This window comes from Melitaea cinxia, chromosome Z (assembly GCF_905220565.1).
Source record: "Melitaea cinxia chromosome Z, ilMelCinx1.1, whole genome shotgun sequence".
NCBI classification, from domain to species: domain Eukaryota; kingdom Metazoa; phylum Arthropoda; class Insecta; order Lepidoptera; family Nymphalidae; genus Melitaea; species Melitaea cinxia.
In genome coordinates, this window is record NC_059424.1 from 15,108,270 (window position 1) to 15,124,129 (window position 15,860).

General features: G+C 31.0%; 1 protein-coding gene across 1 annotated transcript; it reads right to left on the reverse strand.

The window, feature by feature from the left end:
* Positions 1–5,605: 5,605 nt before the first annotated feature.
* Positions 5,606–9,955, reverse strand: LOC123668654 (secernin-3). The gene is made up of 6 exons (XM_045602365.1): positions 9,661–9,955; positions 7,547–7,743; positions 6,526–6,832; positions 6,246–6,437; positions 5,913–6,044; positions 5,606–5,835 (listed from the first exon to the last, which is right to left on the reverse strand). Exons 1-6 carry the CDS (start codon positions 9,823–9,825, stop codon positions 5,614–5,616), a joined length of 1,215 nt encoding a protein of 404 aa, XP_045458321.1. The 5' UTR covers positions 9,826–9,955; the 3' UTR covers positions 5,606–5,613.
* Between the last annotated feature and the right edge of the window lie 5,905 nt (positions 9,956–15,860).

Consider the following 15,860-nt stretch of genomic DNA (forward strand, 5'->3'; position numbering starts at 1 on the left):
GGCATATCGATCGATCGATATTTTTTAAATAATAATATCGATATTTCGATAGTTCAATATTTTTAACCGACTTCAAAAAAAGGGGAACTTAAAATTGGAAATATAAAACCAGTCTCTATTGTTCTGTAACTTTTTTTCAGTCACGTATCCGATTTATTTTTATGCAATACAAATTTTACATTTATAACGAAATAAAATTGATATTTATAACAAATTATCTTCAAATTCTAATATTGTCGTTACTATTTAATTAGGTTAAAATTTAAATGTTTGCATAATTAAATAGTTTGAATAAGTCTTAAAATTTGAAGGAAGGACATGAATTATTTGAATACCATCAACGAGTAGGGGAACACCGGGCAAGATGGGGTAGTTAAGGTTTAAAGCTCCAGAAATCGTAGGGGTTCATGGTTTCATAATCATATTTATTCTTAATCAGGCTTGTAGTTATCAATCTTACATATTAAATTTAAATCAGGAACACAGCACCATAGAATTGTTAATAATATAACAAAATGTAAAATATGACATATCACCCCATCATGCCCGATAGTTCGGGTAAGATGGGGTGGGCCTAATGGGCAAGATGGGGTATGACCATTCTCTCGACTATTCAGGAGTGCAGAACTCGCAAATGAATGTTGCTTCGGCATCATTATCATCCACTCCTGCGCAGCCATAATGTAACCATTTACCACAAGAAGAATAAGCAATCCAACCTTTCTTGGAGTCGAAATATAACCCTGTAGAATGTAGGCATGGAGTGTTTTCGGTTTCAACATCACTCTTTTCAGAAGAAGACTGTCTAATACGTTTCTTTGGATTATATTTCTTTGTGGCTTTAGTCTTGAAATAGGTTTTGTTTCTCTTCTTTTTTCTGTTTTCGCTCCTTTTTTCTCCGTCTGATTTCCTTGTTCTGCTTTTTTAACTTTTCTGTCACATTTTTTTAAAATAAATTCTTCTAACTTAACTCTTAACAACTTCTGTTTATAGGGTGAAGAGGTTATGAAAGTAGTTTTACCGCGTTTTTTCGCAGAGGCAATAGTTGCTTTGGGCTGGCTAATGCACTAAATTAGGCCAATAAGAAAATCTAGGGGAAGGACTCAAATTTAAATATGTGTTAATTTCAGTTGCACTAGTTGTCACAACTGTTGAAGTAGCAGAATCTGTAACAAAAACTGCACGTGCTCGTTGCTGTTGTTGTAAGAGGTGCTGCCACAGTATCTACAGTTAAAAAAAAACCGATTTCTATGTCTAGTAAATAATCCATCAAGCTCATCCTCTTCTTCTTTTTGCGAAAATACTGGTACCCAAAGGTACCTTTACATTCTCTTTTAGCCTTTTTTACCTTTCATTCCAATGTAGTTTGTGGGACTAAGAAAAATTTTGCAGCCAACATATATCCCATTTCTCGCTTCAAAACAACTTCTATAAAATATAAACCATTCTAAAACAATATATAAAAAATATAAATAATCAAAATCGTGTCAAGCAATATGGGGTATCAGATACCCCATCTTGCCCGTTGATTCGTTTCAAAATTAATATTCAAACAAAAAAAAAAATTGAATAATGTTTCATAACAAAACAAGTTATTACCCGTTACTGCAATGTACTGTAGATAGGATTAACCGAGGTGCCGCTTAAAATACACCAAATACAAGTTTCATGCACTACGAAACGTACATATAAGAAATTTTAATACGAACAAACGAAATCTACTTTTCGACGATAACTAAAACAAATGAATAGCCGCTGTGTTAGTACTCGTGTGACTAAGAGCTGTCGTGGCGGCCAGTAGCGAGATGGCAGAGCGAATGAGATTGATCAATTTAAATCACCTGAAAAGCCTGATGCCCCGTCTTGCCCACCACCCCGTCTTGCTCGGTGTTCCCCTACTTTGCCTCAGAAAACATTTACACAATCGATCTGATCTGTCTGCAGCAACTGGTGTAAAAAACCTTATTAAATAAATACATAACAATTTAAAATCTTAATTAAAGATTTGACTCTTTAGACATAATAATATATTTTAAACAGTTATTTAGTAACAAGTAAAAAATATTAACAATTACATAATTTCTTCAGACACATTCATCTCTCGCTCACATAAAAAAAGTTTTATTTGAATCGATATAAATGTTTGTATTTCTTTTTTAACCGACTTCAAAAAAGGATGAGGTTACTCAATTCGAGCGTATACATATATATTTTATGTATGTTCGGGGATAACTTCGTCGTTTATGAACCGATTTTGAAAATTCTTTTTTTGTTGGAAAAGAGATATCCCTTGTTTGGTACCATGATAAGGAAACCAGGATCTGATGATGGGGTCCCAGAGAACTCGAGGGAAACTCGAAAATCCGCATAACTTTTTACTGGGTGTACCAATTTGGATAATTTTTAATTTAACCGAAAGCCGATGTTATCATGTGGGCACATTTCAATTTCATCGAAATCTGATTACAAATTTTGGAGTTATCTTTCATAATGCGTATCTACTGACTAATTTTTCGTCTACCTACGTTGTATTACTTGACGATATAATTGAAGTCGTTTTTTTTTTCGTTTGCCTGCAAACACAATTATATCAACAGTCCTAGAATCATTGTGATAAGAGGGACAACCGTTGGTTGTTATTATACCTTAAAACTCGGCCCATAATTTGTCAAAATCATCGAATCGCTCGTCCAAGTATTTACGGATCACATTACATTGCTGAGTGCAGTAACCCGTACAATTATTATTTTTCACTATCGAATTCAATTATGTTTATAAGATTATTCTATTCGAAACTGTGAATATAAAAGTTTTAGTTTTTTAATAAATGTGAAACAGGTCTTAATAGTCTACCTCCTGCTGTTCATCCATTCGTAATTTATGTGCAGAATAAACGTTAACCACAATCGGTGAACAGGGCCTTAAGATAATAAATAACACAATTTTATAATTATATTCACTACATTTATTGCACTAAAAAAATAACATCAAATACTATAATTGTGACAAAATATTATTATTATTGTTGTATGCATTTAAAATAATTATAAAGTAATATTTTAAAAGAACATTGCAGAACGTACAAATGAAAACAGTATATATCATTTAATGAATACTTCTATTTTCATATTCAACATTAACAGTTTGTAAATTATATAGACGAAGGTCAATACCACACGTTGTTTGATATAAGGCAATCAAAATTAGTAACGTTTGACTATTTTTTTGCAACACCGATCAAGCATGATATCTAGTTGTAAGATAGATACGTGAAGATTAACAAATAGAATATGTAGATTTTAAATAATTTCGTGGTTACTCTAAAACATTAAGAATGTTAAGCAAGTTCAATATCAATTTTGAGTTACAAATATAAAAAGTTCACTATTAACTAAATTATTGTTATGAATAGCATGCAAAAACATTTATTTTTAAAAACAAACGTAATAATATCGTAAATTCTCTGAATATTCATTAATAAGTTTGTGTATATGTAATTTTTTAAACTACCTATACACAATGCGTCAGCACCAAACAAATATTTTGAAATGACTTATTTGTTAGTCATAGTCAGATGATGAGTCAGTAGACCAAGCACAATAAAACATTTGATTTTAGTAATATTTTTTATCAAAAGATAAAAGAGCAAGCAGAGTTTGTCTGTAAGAGATCACTATTAGTAATAAGACCGCCTTTGCACTTTAAAAAGTTAAAATTATTGTTATTTTCTTTAATTGTAAAGCATTAAATAAATAAATAATAACTTTATATTTTTTGTGTACGTCTGCGTATGGCACTGACCGTTCTGTTGATTTACATAAGGCACAAGAATTGAACTTGATATATAAGTACTAATAAAATGTTCAATAGTTAACTATGAGCGAAGGAAGAAAAGTAGTATAAATAAACTGCTGATTAGAATATTAATAAGTTTTCATGTAGCTTTGTGCATATAGGTACGTTAAAAGTGCAAAATGACAAAATAAGTTATCTTTAACAATACCTACTCAGATATTTGATAAATGAGAATTCTTGTAAACTTGTAACGTTTCAGGCGTTCTATAAAAAAATATTTGCTTATTATTTACGTTATTTATAAAAAAATCTAATAATATATCTATTGGCGTTCAGATAATTTATAGACATGTCTTTTTCCTTAGTAACATTCTCTTAAAATTTAATTTGCTTTTATAGTTTTAAATGTCTATATATTTATATCTATTTTGTCTTTTACAATGCAAAAATATAACGAGCATGATGCTTTTATATATCACAGTGTCGACTTTTATAATTTAACTGAATATTTTCTTTTCTTGTAACAAATAATCAATTACAAAAGTAAATAACATATTAACGATAATAGATTAATTACAAATATCTAGAAATTATTTAATGTATTCCAAATTTTATTTTAATAATATAGGAATATAAAATATTTCTAACGTTTCTCAATGCCTACAATAAAATGATCTACTAAATCAACAAAATTTTATCCATTGAAAAAAATTTAAAATATATTTAATGTCGTTTATTTATGTAAACGTTATTATTCAGTTTATCAAAAAAGAAAGTTTTTGCAATAAGTACCATTATCAGTATAATAATAATTGTATTTGTAATGTATTCACTGGAAAATCAATTTAAGTTAACATTTTAAATTCTTAACGACACTTATGATTTAACTACAAGCAATTGGCATAAACTTACACTAATGACAAAAAAAGTCAAATATTTGCTAAAATATAGAATATAGACTATAATATGGCTTACCTAACTCTGTATAATATATAAGGCGACATACAAACAAAGTTCAATAGTTCTAAATAAAGCTTTACTATATTTAATAAAACATTTGATATAATGATATAAGTTTACTTATATTATTATAAAGCGTGCAGATAAGGCAAGTAAGTAGTACTTCAATTTAGAATCAATCGTTATTTATTGAAATATTTTTCGTCTCGATAAAATAAATAGTTCACTTCTAAGAGATAAAATTTTAAATAATTAAATTAGTACCAATCCAAAAAATTGTTATCATATTAAGTACCTATATCCGTAAACAGTCGTTTAATATGGTAATTTTTATTTGATATTTATTATAATTTTAAGTACGTTAATGTATTTGTTCGGCAAAAAATCGTCGAGTCATGTTCGTATCAACGTAATATGTTAGTTATGTACAGAATATATATAAAGATTACTGTTATCTACTTTTCAAATTGTAAGTAAAAAGTAATAAAAGAGTCATGGACAATGTGTATGGTAAGAACAAAATATCTATTATTACTAAATCAAACGTTTGTATTATTATTACTACTAATCAAAGCTAAATAGTTACTCCGTGTTCAGAATACTTTGGTACATAAATATTCTTCAGGAAAGTCACATTACACATTCATTGATTTTATATTTGTTGTACATTTAAATATTACATGGATAAGGTGTTTCAGGCACTGATTTAATCACTGAGTCGTAGCAACACTGTAAAACTAATTTAAATATTATGACCTATGAGATGTATGTACTTGAAATTAAGTCGACTTCATTATATGCAAAGCTAACAATAAGCCGAGAATAATGTCAAAAGTGCACTCCACAATTGCATTCTACTTAACTTGATGTTATTATTTGTATCTCATTTTCGACGCATTTTTTCATCAAATCGTCGAGGTCGTTGATATTTTTCTCTTTTGACTTGTATTTCTGAATGAAATCTTCTATTTCTGCAATGCAACCATTTTCAACGTCTCGAAGAAGTTCAGATATTTTTTCGTTATGTGCCCTTGCTACATGTTCAGTATGTAGTTTGTATAAATAATGTTCCCGTTCAAGCTGTAAATAAAATTTATCAATATTTATACTTCAACAAATGGTAATTTGTATCACTTATTCATAAAAAAAACGCTTACATCTTTTGGGCTCTCCGTATGAGAGGAGACTTGGACGTTTGGTGTAAATACAAAAGGTTTGAAATAGGAGATGCTTGGGTCAGGTGTAGCTGTAAACCAGTGGACACTCATGTCAGCTGACAGGGTAGATACCTAAAATTCGACAATTTATTAAAATATAAAGTAATGATAATAATACTTTAAATAGTTTTTTAATCTTCTTGTCAACACATTTAATTAAAAAAAAGTTTAAGTAAAAAAAAAGAAATTTTTGTTATTTAATAGGGTAATTAATATATATATATATATATATATATATATATATATAATTAACTTGAACACCAGATTACCAACCTGACTACCCTGAGTCGGAAATGTATCATCACATGCTCTACATATACCACTTTCTTTATGTCTCAGAATTTTGAACATATCTTTAACGTCAAAACTTTTTGAAGCTGAATATTCTCTCAGCAATCTTTCGCCTTCCATTTGACGTTGCTCATCGCCACCCGATGAAAAAGCATTCGAGAAATCGAACTGCCCCTGATAAAAAGAATAGGTACTTTTACATAAACAAAAAAAAAAAAGAAGAACGGAACTCATTAGTAATAAAGTAAGTAAATATTTTTACCTTTCCATCCCAAACTCCCATCCCTTTAGCTTTTTCAAATAAACCTTCTGAATGTTTGTCTATTTTGGTCTTTATAGTTAGACCATTTGATATATTTCTATAGCCAGATGTAATCTTTTCTGCAGCCCACAACTTTCCACTTGTCTCTAGCACCCATGCTTCTTTACAATCAGCTATTAGAAATGAATTGTGATAGAAATGACTATCGTCATATTCAGAGCATGGTCCACCTTGGCCATATTTTTCTAGGAGCGACGTGATAACGTCTAATGCCTCCTCTGCAGAATTACCCCTTTCGAGACCTAATCTAATTGCGTAAATCGTATATTAATATATCAGGTTAAGAGAATTAGATGCGACTACGACTTTACAATGAAACCATTTTGTTAATTTCCCTACATTTGTTCAGCCATGTGTATTTAATACGTCATATACATATATTACGAGAATAAAAATATGTAAAATAATTCACTAAACATTTGAAAGAAAGTTGATTTGTGGTAAACTAATGTTAAGATTATCATTTGCTAAATAACTAAGTCACTGTATTTTGGATTAGATACAAGATGCCAGTAAGGGGGCCATCCATATATTACGTCACACGTTAAGAGGGGGGAAGGAGGTCGACGAAGTGTGACATTGTGTGACAAGGGGTTAGGAGGGGTCCTAAATTTTGCGACATCACATTTCCATATATATAGACATCAAAACGTAAGTACAAAAACATGATATTTCAACTACCAATATTTCAATTATCAATAACAAACTTAAAAAATTAAAGTTTTATTTGTTTTGTTGGCGAATTGACTTTTAGTAAAATGAAAATAAAAATAATTTCGAAACTGTCATCAGTTTGCACATGCAAAATTGCATAATGTGTGACGTCACACTAGGTAGGGGGGTTTCTTAAATGTGCCCATCTGTGACAAGAACAGGGGAGGGTCGAAAAATTGAGAAATTCGTGTGACGTAATTTATGGATGGCCCCTAAGTTGTATTTGGTAAATTAAACTAAGTTTTACCGAACTAAATCCATCCCAAGTAGACGCTTTTGCCTAGCATCCCCGTCTCCCTCATTGTTGTTAGTCCAAACAGCCTCATTCCCAATAACTACGTTTTTATCATTAGCACCCATTTCAGCACCCCACATCCATGCTGGCTTACTTAATATAACTCTATTTAGAGGATTTGGACTCTCGTCTATGGTTATATATGTGCACTGAAATATATTATTATAGCTTACAAAGTTGACGATACTGGTGAAGCATAACAAATATGAAGCAATTTATTAATACAAAATAAACAATATAATAGCAGTTTTCAGCAAGATAAAAAAATACTAGGCCTAAAGTAGTCTAAAAATAATTTTACACCGTTGCTGGGTTTATTGAATATTTTTTTATTTCATCATAAGCAACAGAGAAAATATAATGATATAGAAAGTACTAAAAGCATTTAAATGTAGCCTCAAGAAAAATGAGTTGATATAATATTGATGAGAAGCTTTTTAAATGTGTTCCTCAATACATACAGTCTTTTTCTATGATAATTGTTTAATAGTAACATAGATTAAGCCTTCAAAAACATTGAACGCAATTGCAATCTAATAGTTTAAGCATAGAATAAAATATTTACCAGTTAATGTCTGTATATGAGATATTTAGTGAAAATGAGTTGTAAGGGTCTTTGTAGAGCAGTGGAAGTCAAAGCGATTATTTTCAAAATTTATTATTATATGTATGTGTTAAATTTGAAGCATATTTTTATGATTCCAGTCTCATATGAGTGTTAAAAATGAACTAGTAGAAATATTAAAATTGTAGCTAAATCATAAGAATATTATTTTTAACCAAATTTCAAAAAAGGAAGAGGTTCTCAATTCGACTGTGTATTTTTAATGTAGGTATGTTACCTCATAACTTGTACTGGGTTTACCGATTTTTATGACGTTTTTTTAATCGAAAGCTGGTACTTGTCATGTGGTCCCATTTAAATTTGATCAAGTTCTGATGAGTACTTGTTAAATTATCTCTAATAATTTTTATTTCATTGCTTATTTTTTCCACTATGTACATTGTATTACTTGTCTATATCAATTGCAGTTGGTTTTGTTTTGTTTGCAAACAAACACTATTACATAGATATATTGTGGGTAAAACCACAGGAAACTTGACAAAAATGTTGATATTAAACATGACGTAACTTTATAATTATGACTGAACGTTGAATTCATAGGAAAAAAACTATTTCCTGACAGAAAATAATTTATTATTAGTGAGAATAGTAATTTGAGACTGGTTTCTATATTTTTAAAACTATTAGTTTTTCTCACAATTAATGAACAGCAGTTCAAATTAAAATTTATTGTTGAAAATTTAAGATTTGCAACATGTTTCATATCGTTATAACAACGAAAAGCTGTTAGTGTTGAGCGATCCTAACAATTCTAGACAGTTTTAGAATTGCTGGTCTGAAGTTAAGCTATTGTAAAAAAAACGCACCCCACATAGTAAAAAAATATTTTATCTATTAAATTTTGCATGGGCAATTAAGAGCTCGTGGATGTTGTTTATATACATATTTAAAAAAATAAACCAAACGAACATTTTGTACCTAAAAAATTTACTTGATTTTTGGGAAAGGGTAAACTCATATCACCAAGTGGGGAGTTTATCTTGGATATAAGTTTTTGATAGAGTTTATCAGGATATGAAACCTCATCTAATAAAACAAAACTTTGGAAGTCACAGGTTGCAATTAAAAAACATAATAGTGAAGTGTAGTATGATCATCAAGTCTGTTGAATACTGTTATACATATTGGCAACCAGCGAACAAGATTTTAATAAAATAACAATTCAAATTTACTTGGATTTACATTCCTATTATCTTGATAAAATTTGGTTAGCTAGTAATAGTATTTATTGATATTATTAATTAATTAATTTATTTATTATTATTTAATACTTTATTGCATATTTAAAATTACATTAAAGAAAATAATAATATTCTAATATATAGGAATATTAATGATTCCATAATAGCAGTAAAAACACAATTCACTTCCGCTTGTTAATTAATACGTTTAGGTATTTTTCAAAATTGTCTTTAATGACTTGATTGTTAATTAAAATTACCTTCAATTTAGAATTTCGTGTTCGGTCCGTTGACAGCACTACTTCTTGGACTTCGTCCTGTGGTCGGTCAGAATTCTTCCCAAATATAACTACATTCTTATTCGTGAACGGTGGCAGAACAACAAACGTGTCACAGGACCGCGGTGTTTGTGTTGCAAATTCCATTGTTAAAATAGTAATGCCAATGCTGAATGTTCAACCGGTTATTTATTTATTTCGGTGGATTACTATTATAATCCGTAAGTGGATAAGTACAATTGCAGATACAAACCAATGTCCAATTGTCAATTTAAAGATCAAATACACACGAAATGTCACAATGACAATTCAAAATCCTAGACAGATTATAATTTTATGTTCCGTTAAACGAAAATGTTTCTGACGACCAGTAAAATTTAAAATCTACCAATGAGTTCAAACCTATAAGTATGATATAGTCCGAGAAAAGCAGGCTATTCATCTTTATTTGTATCCTTCCCCCAAAAATTTTTTTTATGACAAAAATATTTTGTTGGTATTCGTCACTAATAATTCTACTAAATCGTCTGGAAACAACTTTAAAAACTAATGAATACAGAACTTACTAAACTTAGAAAAATAAAGAAAACACCAATAAGGCATTTAAATTACTTTTCAAATTTGTGTTTTGTGAAGGTAGGAAGAAATGTTTGTTCCCCAATGATGTTGCTATATAAACATATAATAACTCTCTGTAATATTCTTCATCATTCACCATATTTATTTATAGGATATGTTCTTTACCTCCAACAGAGGACTCTAGCGTCTCTAAATGCTCTTCTTAAGTGATACTTACCTTGAACTTTATCTAAAGCAGAATCAACATCGAAGTTTAGATTACTTACTATCATTTAAACTGAAATTTCAATTTCGTCTTCATCTTCTGAAGACTCCATCTCTTGCAACTACTCTGCAATTTCGTCATCTAGTAATGACTTTCTTTTGGACATTTTACAGTATGAAAACGTACCTAAATAAACGACTTAATCGAACGTAAATAAATGAGACAATTTTTTTATAGGGTTCGTAACAAAATAGGGATACTTGATCGAACCGTGAGCGCATGTCTCCCATATAATTTAGAGGGCCGGTGTCACTTGAATTTACGAACTACGTACATTGAATTTTATACGCTAAGGCATAATGACACTCCTAACTATACATATATAAAAATTGCATGACATACTTTTTGTTAACGACGCAGAATTTAATATATTATCACACTGTACACTATATAGTCTTGGGAGCACATGTACGACGTACTAAAAAGTTACGTTACTTAGCGAGGTACGAAATGTAATAGTACAAAAACTCAATCGCTATTCGGACCTAATCGGATTAATCGTACACTGTAACAGTACTATCAACTATATAACCTCTGTTACTTGAACTATGTTCATCGTGGTCCGACGAGTTTGTATTGTATGTGTCCGAGTATCCCACTGTCCGACTGTCCGACTGTTCGACTGTCCGACTGTCTGACTGTCTGACTGTCCGACTGTCCGACTGTCCGACTGTCCGACTGTCCGACTGTCCGACTGTCCGACTGTCCGACTGTCCGACTGTCCGACTGTCCGACTGTCCGACTGTCCGACTGTCCGACTGTCCGATTTTCCAACTGTCCTAGATTGCGAAAGAACCGCGGAAGGAGAAGCCGCCTAAGGAGATCTAAGAGCCGGGTTAAATCTACCGAAGGGCTTAATGGGCTTAAACCCAGACCCCCGCGGATACAAGACTTAACGCCTAGAAATATATGCTATAATGCAGTAAAATAAACGATGTACGATTATTATAAAACTTAGTAACTCAGTAACAGTACAGTAGTCACACTATAATAATATCAATAATATTGATTTTTTAGACACAATCAAAATTCACACAATAAAAAGATTACCCTGAGTCCTGCACTAGCAGTACTATGTAGCAGAAGCCAGTTTTATCCCCTTTATAAAATGTAACAACAACTTATGCATTAGGAATTAATTATTATTACTTGTGTGTTACTTGTGTATGTCAACTAGTTTGCATTAAATTTTATTAAATTGGCAGAATATATTTTTTTGTTCTAAAAACTAACCATATATATAACGTATAACATAGCTTTCCAAAAATATCATAATGTGATCTCAATATTAAATGCAGAGTTTAATCTTAATGAAAAAATTCACTGAAAAATAAATTATAGACAGCTTGCGTTGCGAAGGATCCTATTTCATAAATCATTTATGTAAATTACAATGCTCTAAAATAAGAAAGCGAGTTTACCATTATTTCCCGAATGAGCTTGTTATTACATAACGATTTGCGAGATTTTAACTTCTTACTTTCCTTAGAAGTTGCATTTTAAAGTAAAGTTTACAATTAGGTAATTTCAAGAATGGAATATTATATAGGCCGATCTTAATTTTTGAATACTACATGTTACTATAGTATTAATATTATGTTATTCATCATCATCATCATCATCATTATTTCAGCCTATTGCAGTCCACTGCTGGACATAGGCCTCCACGAGTTCGCGCCAAAAACGACGTGAACTCATGTGTGTTTCCCATAGTCACCAAGCTGGGCAGGCGGGTTGATAACCGTAGGGCTGGCTTTGTCGCACTGAAGACGCTGCTGCCCGTCTTCTGTCTGTGTCTTTCAAAGCCAGCAGTTGGATGGTTATCCCGTCATCAGTCGGCTTTTTAAGTTCCAAGGTGGTAGTGTAACTGTGTTATCCCTTAGTCGCCTCTTACGACACCCACGGGAAGAGAGGAGGTGGCTATATTCTTTCACGCCGTAGCCCCACAGTGTGTGCTAATATTATTATTATATTATGTTATTATAATACTTTAATGTTTAATTACTCATAATAACAGTAACTACGTTGGCTGTTGGGCGAGTGCGGGGGATGCGCGGCCGCATGTGCAGAAGCAGGAACCGGCCACCGAGCCGGCGGGGCTGTACGCCGCGGCGAGTGTCTGCGCGTTCGGAGCTATATGCCTATATATGTGTGTGTGTGTGTGTGTGTGTATATAGGGAGAAAAAATATTATGATGGTGGGTCATCCTAATGCTATTTTAATAATAATAATAATAATAATAATAATAATAATCGTTTATTTGCAAGAACATGGTGTTGAATCTGTACAAGATTCACATTAGTATAGTCTAAACACGTTCTACCATACGGTGTGCAAATATTAAATATCAATGTGGTTCGATACAATATATTTTTAACATTAAGTGTAGATTATTTATCATTGAATTTTTTATACATTATTAATATACGTTATTAATATACATTATTAATATATGATATAATTTCTTCCTAACTATACAACTAATATTAATATAATTGAAAAAAAATATATATTAAATTATTTATACATTATTAATATAATTAAGCCGTTAAAATGTGAATGAAAATGGGGATCGATTTTGATTTTTTAAACGGTTTTATTTAGCTCACCCCGTTTGTTTTATTTTTTATTATTCTTGGGTCAAATTTAGTAATTCAAATTTCACCCTCTTCCTGTCAACCGATTAATCTGAAATTTTGTATACACTTTGGATTTTGGTGACAATACAATTATGTTTATTCATTATCATTATAAATTCAAGATGGCCGCCGCTACAAAATGGCGGATAATTTATGTTTTATTAATCCCATCAATATGGGTATCAAATGAAAGGGCTCAACAAGCAGAATACAATATACTATAAAAAATTGAAATCCAAGATGGCGGCCGCTACAAAATGGCGGATAACTTAGGTTTTATCAATCCCATCAACATGGGTATCAAATGAAAGGTCTCAACAAGTAGAATACAATTTACTATGCAAAATTGAAATCTAAGCTGGCCGCCGCTACCAAATGTCTGATAACAATTTTTTATCAATCCCACCAATATGGGTATCAAATAAAAGGGCTTGACACGAAGAATACAGTGCACTATACAACCTCAATATTTAAGATGGGCCTTGCAATAATGAAGCACTAAATGAATTAAACAGAATGCGAAATAAAAACTAAAAACTAGAAAATAAAAATAGGTAAAAAAACTTTTTAAGTTAAACGGTTTTATGTTAAACATACATTGCAATGTTTAAGATAAATGTACTAAAAACCAAAAAATAATAAAATAGATACAGTCGTGGGAATTATAAACATATGCATAGACTAGACTAAAATAAAACCGTGGGGCACGTCAATTGTCTACAAATTATCGACTTAATGTGCGATAGAAGAATCGTTTAATTCGTCGTTAAAATAGGCAGTTGGCCCGCAGACGGTGAGGAAATTACTTACTATTTTCTTGCTCATGGAAATTCCAATAGTTATACACTCCATGTAAATAAAAGAGATGTTTCAACTAGTTTATCGTTGGACATTCACACTGCTGGCTGGCGAGGAATCGTTTCACTGCTCGTAGTTTGTCTTTAATCGACAAAACATATGATAAAAGTACTACTCGCTCACCACTATGAAACCCTAAAACTCGCTTATCATCGAGCTTGCTAGCTTGTTTCCACATTCTAGCCCTACTTATCACACGTCCATCGTTGTCGGTTGAACAACTGCCTAATTATAGTGTAACATTACAAAACAAATATTTTAATCAACGATTGTAGACAATTGACGTGCCCCACGGTTTTATTTTAGTCTAGTCTATGCATATGTTTATAATTCCCACGACTGTATCTATTTTATTATTTTTTGGTTTTTAGTACATTTATCTTAAACATTGCAATGTATGTTTAACATAAAACCGTTTAACTTAAAAAGTTTTTTTACCTATTTTTATTTTCTGATTTTTTTCCAGACATAATATAGGTAATATAGTATGACCATTTACATAAATATAATATCTCGTTCATGTAAAGTTTTTATATAATTTACATAGATTTTTGTTGTAGCCTGAAAATCGTTTTCGGATTTTCGATACAGGATTGAGTTGTTTTCGACTTATCCTTAACGGTTTACACTTAACGAATATAAGGCGATTTTTTTTCTTTTTCCTTTTTCTGTCCAATCCGCTTGCAACTATGCTATGCACCTGACCTAGTAGCTGCGAAAAGCAGAATGACCTTACGTCAGGTTTATAGCTTTATAGTTCATAATAATAATGTGCTTTTACGAATTTAGATATAATCGAGGCAATGGAGGTCGTATACCATCTGTTATAAACTTGATTTGCATAATGATTTTATTTTTTTCAATACTCGTTTGGAATTCATAATTATAATATTTAAAAGACTTTAATATAATAGTATAGTAGTATAAGTTAAATCTCAATTAAATTTAAATGGGTCCACATGATATGCACCACCTTTCGATAAAAAAAATAATCATCAAAATCAGTCCACCCAGTAAAATAGTAATGAGTTTAATACGAGTATAAGTTGGTTGACGTAAAATAGCCAAGTAAATACTCATTATTAGCGATAAATCAAAAATTAAAGGCTCAAATATATTTATAACGAATTAACTGTTACTCTGTGGTGGTATATACAACTTACTGCGTTTTTTTTTATTTAAAAGTTTTTGATCCACGGGCTCAAAATGCCCATGCCTTTTGTTAATCATGCATTATAATAATACCACAGGCGATTTTTCTTTACTACTACGGATCGACAGTCCTGTGACTGCCTAGTAAAACTAGGACGTGGTCCGACGCTGACGGCTTTTTTTTTTCTTACTTAAATACTCTTTAAGGAGAAGTATACAAATAATTCCTTTCTAATTTCTGAACAATAAATTTTTCTTATCTATATCCAACATGACAAGTATTAGCTTTTGATTTATACAAAAAAGATCAAAAGCGGTACACCCAGTAAAAAGTTATAAGGACAAACCAGTCAAGGAAAAAACAGTCAAGTATATACCCAATATTAGATATAACGCAAAAAGTACTAGTCAAATCTCAATTAAATTTAAATGGGACCACATGATGAGTAGTAGCTTTTAATTTATATAAGAAACGTCAAAACCGGTGCACCCAGTAAAAAGTTATGAGGTATATACAACGTAGGGTGACGAAAATACTGTCAACTACGCAATATTAGATAACTCACAAAGTACTAGTCATATCTCCATTATATTTAAATGGAACCACGTGACAAGCACCATTTTTCGATTAAAAAAAGAATCATTGAAATCGGTTAACCTAGTATGAAGTCCTGATAAACATACATTAA